Genomic DNA, 7,500 nt, shown 5'->3' with positions numbered 1-7,500 from the left:
ACACACAAATATATATACACACACTTTCACAGATACGTTCACTGTCCTCACAACGTTCAGGACCACAGCTGAGCAGAAATGTACTTTAGAGAGTTTAATGCTCTGCTGTCGGTTTTTAAATGACCTCTTAATGACCTTAAAGCTCCTGGATGTGTGTCTCTTTATGATGTTAGATCTGCAGATTCTGACCTCCAAACACCTTCAGTGAAACACAGACAATGTGGAGATTTTACATCAATACTCATAATTACTGACTGCAAAGCGCTCGGGGCCACTGCTGGTATGAAAACTGCTCTACAAAAAGATCTTTTTATTATTATTATTATTATTTCTATCCACACAGTAGAGCCCATCCTTCATTTATTTCATTTCCGCTCAAAACAGCCATTAAGTACAAGTTGCTCACTTTTCTGAAGAGATTTGAAGGCAACAGCATGAACATCACTGAAAATCATCAACCAGCTTCTAAGACTGAACTGTGCCTGCAGATTCTCCGAGGAGCTGAGAGTGAGGCTCCTGAAGAGAACGGAAGCTGTAACGGAGGGGAAGAGACTCACTGACCCTCACGCAGCTGAGAGGACTTATTTGTATATAGGTTTGATGCTTCTGTGTATTTTAATGTTGAATATATATTTTGTTCTTCTTTCTGAGTCTGAAAGCTTAATAACCTGTACTCTGTCCAACGATGAACACAAACGCAAAACAATAACGAAGAATGAACTACGCCCTGTCCCCTCTGTCCAGACGGTGTAAAGCAGCTTATTAGCCCCGCTGAGTGAGTGTGAGTGAAAGTGTGAGCTCTGGAGACTCAGTAGGGGTCAGTGCGCTGTCTGACCTCTGCTGCTCCTCTTCCAGACGTATAAGTGCCGTCTCAAGTTCACTGCTGGGCTCGTCCTCCACACGCCGCTGACCGTTACTGGACAGTTCACTCTGTAAAATATCAAACCGTCGACCATTACTGGACAGTTGAATATAATAAACTAGGCACAGTATCTCAGTATCTCACAGTGTGTGTGTGTGTGTGTGTGTGTGTGTGTGTACTGTGCGTGGTTTGCTGTGTCCAGTCTGAAAGCACTCACACTGAGTCTGTTCTGGTCCATCTCGGAGGACTTCTCCAGCAGGGTCTGCTCCAAATCACTGCATTTCTTCTTATACTGGAGAACCTGAACACATGAGAAATGAGGACACATCATAAAGAACGGACAGTCACTGGACCACACAACCAAAATTGGAAACTCTCTTTGGACAAACAATTCAATATTTCTGGGTATAAAAGCAAACTTCAGCTTCCCGTGACGTTTTCCGGCCATGTCCGAGTGTATGAGGAGTGCAGTACGTATGAGCTGCTCACTTCGAGCCTTGAGATCAGGTCACTACCACAAAAGGGCAATGTGTACTCAGTTACTGAGAAATGCCTGAAAAAACAAATAAACGGACGGACGGATGGATGGGTGGGTGGGTGGGTGGATGGATGGTAGTACATATTAATGTAAGAAGAAACTCTTTGTGTCTAAAAGTCTGTCAACTCCAGAGTTTCTTCTGTGCTGCAGTAACAGCCTCGACTTTACACTAGATACTGAACATTGCTGTGAGGATTTGATTGAGCATTAGTGAGGCCAGATACTGATGTTGGATGGTCCGTTCTGCATCAGTCCAACTCATCCCAAACGTGTTGGATGGAGCTCCATCAGTCCAAAGAACAGAGTTCCACTGCTCCTCAGCCCAATGCTGGGGGGCTTTATACCCCTCTAGCCCGCGCTTGGCACTGGACATGATGGCCTCAGGTTAATCCAGAGTGTCCGATTCACTGCTTTTCTATGGAGTTAATACAAGCTGCACAACCCAAACAGAATGAACGAGCCCTGACCTTGGCCTGTAGTTTCTGGACGAGTTGAGCCTGTCTCTGCTGGCCCTCCTGGTATGCGGTCAGCTTGCGTTTGTAAGCGGCCTGCTCCTCCTCCAGCCGCCGCCGCAGATCCACGTTCTGCTGGGCGAGACTCCGCGACTCCGCACAGTCTCCATCCCCAACGCCCGTCTCCAAACGTAGAGCCTGCTCCAACTAAACACAGCGAATACACCAGCGTCCAGTCAATTATCTCCACCTGTTCACACGCACTGGCCATTTTATCAGAAACTCCTCCTACGCAGGAGCAATCAGCAGGTTTACACTTACAGACGGTGTTAAACAGTTTATTAGCCCCCTCTACACCATACATCTGTGAAAAGAGACCCCCATAGGACACTACACTCTCAGAAATTACGGTTCTGCTCCGGTACATTTTTCCTTCATCAAGGTACAAACAGCATAAATGTTCCTCAAAGCTCCAGCTGTGGTTCTAAGGTCTGATTGTGGAGCTTAAATCAGTTCCTTCAGGTGAAAAGTTGGTATTTGTTCCTTTTCATAACCGAATGTTTAAGCCTGGAGGCGAGGCGAGGCGGGTGTGTGGAGTCAGTACAGCTTAGAACAGATCATTTCAGTGGATTATGGTTCCGTTATGTTCCCTGACTGAAGGGACTGAGATGGAGTCTTGAGGGTCCATATAAAGGAGCAACTTTTTGGTGCCCCTGGGGAGTCACAAGGTCACTCATATGGGAGATCTGGCCATGTCTGCAAAGTAACCATTTTGGAGATAACTGCGGACGGTGATGACCGCATACATCAACGTTCTGGGAAATTAAACCCAATAACACAGAACTCACGAGCTGCCTGTACGTGAGCTAGGCCGATCAGATGTACCCAAAGACCCATGTGCTGTGACATCACAACCAACTCTACATTCAGTGCTAAAGCCTCGAAACGTGGATGAGATGGTCTTTAGTGGCCAAAAAAGCAGGCCTGCATCTTCATTTACAGAATATTGGTAAAACAAATTGCAATAATCTCCCCAAATCATTCAGCCCACCAAGGTGGTCTCTGTTTCTGAGTGCTGTAGTGGGGCTGATAAGCTGTACAGTAACAGACGAGCCACAGCTTGTATCTGTAAACCTGCGCAGCGCAGCTGTATTAGAGGCGTTTCCGATAAAGTGGCCAATGACAAGTGACCACATCCACAAGCATTGGTCAGTACCGGGAGCAGCTATGGGGGAAATAAAGAGCTGATAAAAGGCGTCCATGGTGACCCCCACCGCCAACGATAACGTCCAGTCTCCATCGGAGACGCTCAGGAACCCGAACACAGGCTGTAAGGAATTACAGCTAAAACCAACACAACCCTCAGCTGTAGATCCGCACTGACACACTGCTTGGGGGGGACGGTGGGGGGGACGGTGGGGGGGGGGGGCACTGAACCACCTCATAACCAAGCTTCTCATCTGACGTCTGTGGACTTTCACACGCACCAAAAACCATGTGTCCTTTCTGCATGACCAGTTTCTAAATCTCTTTACCCCCGTTTCTCGTACTGTGCCTTTAAGACTGATATATGCAAATGAGCTCTGTCCTGACTCGCTACTTTGCTCAAAATGTAGTCAGGGCTGAACCACTCCTTATAATTTCAGTAAGAATGGGCGGGGCTAAACCGATATAGGCTGAATAGGCGGATAAATGCAAATGTGATGGTTTTTGTGACATCACAACAACAGTCAATTCAAAACGTTCTGTATTTGCAGGTTATTTGTATTTATTATACACACAGAACAGTTACAGACTGTAGTCCATCTGTTTCTCTGATACTCTGTTACTTCTTCAGTGGTCAGGACCCCCATGGACCCTCACAGTGCAGGTACTATTTGGGTGATGGGTCATTCTCATTTTAAACACCTCAGTGTCGCTGCTGGACTGAGAATAGTCCACCAACCAGAAACATCCAGCCGACACGTCCTGTGGGCAGCGTCCTGTTGTGCTGCTAACAATAAGTAACTGATTCATTACGACTATATTAGTAAATGATTCATTAAGTGTTAATCAGCGCACCGATAGCCATTAGTTCAGCTTGTGATTAACAGCCTACGGAGCTTTTATACTTACTTACTGACCACTACCTGCTGTTTATTAATGCCCATATATTAATACGTGTGTCAGGGATCTCAGTAGTACGTCTGAATTTATCTTAATAATCACTGACGTTAAAGCTGTGTTTATTGTCCACTGCGCAGCCCTGTGGCGAAGGATGTCTCTCATATATCCTCTCACTGTGGTCACTCAACAGGACTGACCGCAGAGCAGATTCGGGACAGAAAGTAACGCAAAACAAATCCAGAGCAGTGAAGCTGCCCCAGCACGTCTACAAGCCCACAGCAGCCACTCAAACACCAACCCCCACAATGCCCCCCAAACCTGCCCCTGAACCCCCACCCCACCCTGTTTACAGTCTCCAGGGGTGACAAACGCCATGGCAACGTGCCACTTCACCTCATTCCACTCCACATCGCCGCGGAGACGGGCCGGCCTTCCTCACACACTCGCGCAATGAAAGGAAAATGAGCAGGGATGATTTGTATTCGTCCGAGAGGCTTTTACAGGCACCGAAACACCTCGGACAGGCTGAGGAGCGGCACCCGGCCCAGACCTCCCGCACACCACAACGGGAATTCACTCCGCGCCCAAACGTTCACAGGGTTCGCCGCATTCCTTCCACGGGAACTTCTCTGGAAATGCTCTGCTGCACATAAACACACGATGCTAGTACTTCACTGACACGAGAACCACAGCACTCTATACCACAAACAGAGCCCTGGACAAGCACTCAGAACAGGTTCTAGCTTCACAGAGCTTCATTACAGCAAACCACAGTCTGAGATCATGAGGTCTGGACTGGGTTTAGTGCCGCTTTTGTATCTTAATGTAGAAAATAAATCAGATATTTCCATTAAATGTTCTTTTAACGCTATTTTCTGTAAATTCTCTAAAGTTTTTTGGCTTCACCACTTCAGAAATCTTCAGGAGTGGAATATATCGCTGTGGTCGGAACAAAAAATCTCCAGTTTTGCCGTTTTTCTGTTTTTGACATCGTTTGAAAAAGCCTGTTGTTCTTTACATCGTGTGTAAATTTCATGATGAATGGACCAAAAGAAACGGCCCAAAATGGCCTGGAAAGACGTCTGGTTCCATTGACTTCCATTAAAAGTAAAGTAGGTTTTTTCCTTCTCCTGTAAAGTTCCTGCTTTGGAGAAGGTTTTGTTCACTCTTTAAAAAGATGGTTCTTCAAGGTTCTTTAGCAAAGAGTTCTATATGGAATATAGAATCATGACCACTGAAACCATCTGCATGCTCAAAGGGTTCTTTTGTGTGATATAATAGCCCTTCAGACTGATGGAGAACGTGCTGTATGGTACCATATAGCACCAAAAAGGGTTCCGCATTTGTTACGATATCGACGTTGTAACGATAGAAGAACCCTTATTGGTGCTATACAGGACCATTTTCAAAAAAGGTTCTGTACAGAACCATATACAACACATCCTCCCTCAATCGAAGAACCATCTCAATATGCAAAGAACTCTCTAAGCATGTCAAATGTTGGTTGAGTGTTCTTGGTCCTACACAGAACCATTTTCTTAGAAACATAGAAAACACTCCATTTGCATGCTTAAGAAGCTCTTTGCATGGTGAAGTTCTTCAGATTGATGAAGATGGTTTATATATGGGTCCATAGAGAACCTTTTTTAAAATTGTTCTATACAGCACCAAAAATGCTTCTTCTATTGTTACCCATGTTGGTGCTCTATGGAACCATATACAATACATATGGCATCAACCTGAAGAACCATTTAATGCAAAGAACGCTTTGAGCATGCCAACGGTTTGAGTGTTCATGTTTCTGTGAAGAACCCTCTTTACCGAAGAGTACAGCAGCACCCTCGACACGATCAGGATGGCGCGAGTCAGTGAGGCAGTGAGGCATATAATGATAACTCTAACGTAGTCCTGCTGTCGTTCTCACTGCAGGTTTGTCCTGAGAACAAAGTAAACGGATCGGGTTTTGCTGGTTCTCATGCTCTTGTTGGAAGAAGGTGTTTAAAGGCTGCTAAGCGATGACGCGTTTAGTCTCACATCAATCATTATTCTGCAGTCAACTACAATCAGAACCATAAGAACCATAATCGGGCCCGCGGGTCGTACATTTAACCCCTTAAAATCCCAGGCTTTTTACACGCTGAGGCTTATTATTCGGTAACTACGGCGACTTCAGCGCAAACTGGCTGAGTTATTCTCAGGCTCTAGCAGCGTCCAGTAAAACCCTGGACCGTCGGTGGCTCCTGGCCATTTAACCTCCCAACACTTCGGCCGCGCTCTCACCCTCTCGCTGATGGCGCTGTATTTGATGGCGAGCTCATCGCGGTCGGCGCGGCTGTGGGCCAGCAGGTCCTCCAGACGGCCGAGTTCACTCTGCAGCACCCGGTTCTCCTCCTGCAGAGACAGGACCGAGGACATACTGGCCCCTGAGAGAGACAGAGAGAGAGAGGAACCTTGAGCGTCAGCTCAGATTTACTCCTGCAGATCTGTATGCTTAGAACGTGCCTTTGGATTAATAAGGTTCTATAAAACACCAGCACTAGTGCTACTGGAGTTACTAGAGCTTGAGCACAGCTGAACTAGAGCTGAACCTGGTGAAACCTGTCGGGCTCAGACAGAATTCTGTCAGGCTCGGGTCGGGCTCAGACAGAATTCTGTCAGGCTCGGGTCGGGCTCAGACAGAATTCTGTCAGGCTCGGGTCGGGCTCAGGCCCGAGGACTGAGGAGCTGTAATCCGCTCAGTGGCCGTCAGGACTGCGGTGAGACTGGCTGTCTGTGGTGGGTGAGCAGCTTGTTCAGCTCTGCTCAGAACCTCAGGTCCATCATACCGCTGTCGTTCAGGTTCTTGGTGACGATTTCTCGCACTCGGGCTGGAATGCAGGTGGGCGGGGCATCGGGGGAGGGGCCTCGCACCGTCAATCTCTTCTCCTCAGACAACACGCTCTCCTCCAGCTTCTGGAAGACATCACAGTCACATAATTACTACAGGAAGAATCAGTGAAGGAATCAGAAGGTGGTGATTCAACTGCATCAGTCTGGGAACATTTTAATCAAAGACCCCCTAATTAACCTCTCGGACCCCCGTCTCAAAATCAAAACACTGGAGGTCCCTGAAAATAAACGTATAACGTTAAGCTGTCTGTTAGTGAAAAACACAGACACTGAAGATGGTTCTTCAGTAAAGAAAATGGTTCTTTATAGAACCATGAATACTCAAAGAACCCTTTGCATGATTAAAGGGTTCTTCGCCTTGTGAAATGGTACAGCTCCAATATGGCACCATTACTGTTACAAGCCAAAGAACCCTCTCTCTACAGCGGACGTCCCAAAGCAGCTGATCCAGAAACGCAGGTGTAGCCCCTGCCGAGCGTCACCGAGGGAGACGGCGTCAGGAGGAACTCACGAAGAGCGTGAAGCACAAACACTGAGAGGAACCAAGACTCGAGAGAGAACCCATCCTCCTCTGACCTGCAGGCATTTCTGCTTCACACGCCCTCCGGTCAGCGTTCACCCAGAAGACGCCTCTGACCGACTGATCTCAGAGC

General features: G+C 47.2%; 1 protein-coding gene across 8 annotated transcripts in view; it reads right to left on the bottom strand.

Annotated features, from left to right (window-relative positions):
• LOC108415825 (rootletin-like) overlaps window positions 1–7,500 on the bottom strand; it is a 90,040-nt gene that overhangs the window by 73,889 nt on the left and 8,651 nt on the right. For 5 of the 8 annotated variants that reach the window (XM_037532224.1, XM_037532223.1, XM_037532219.1 and 2 more), the window contains exons 2-6: window positions 6,784–6,910; window positions 6,239–6,381; window positions 1,868–2,059; window positions 1,080–1,163; window positions 836–930 (exon numbers count right to left, since the gene is read on the bottom strand). In XM_037532224.1, coding sequence (XP_037388121.1) covers window positions 836–930; window positions 1,080–1,163; window positions 1,868–2,059; window positions 6,239–6,373 — 506 coding nt within the window. In that variant the 5' untranslated portion in view covers window positions 6,374–6,381; window positions 6,784–6,910. Of the gene's footprint in view, window positions 1–835; window positions 931–1,079; window positions 1,164–1,867; window positions 2,060–6,238; window positions 6,382–6,783; window positions 6,911–7,241 lie in introns of all 8 variants that reach the window. The other 3 variants (XM_037532226.1, XM_037532220.1, XM_037532227.1) reach the window with 3 other exon arrangements.

This window comes from Pygocentrus nattereri, chromosome 21 (assembly GCF_015220715.1).
Source record: "Pygocentrus nattereri isolate fPygNat1 chromosome 21, fPygNat1.pri, whole genome shotgun sequence".
In the NCBI taxonomy this organism is placed as follows: Eukaryota; Metazoa; Chordata; class Actinopteri; order Characiformes; family Serrasalmidae; genus Pygocentrus; species Pygocentrus nattereri.
This window is presented reverse-complemented; position numbering and strand designations above follow the sequence as displayed.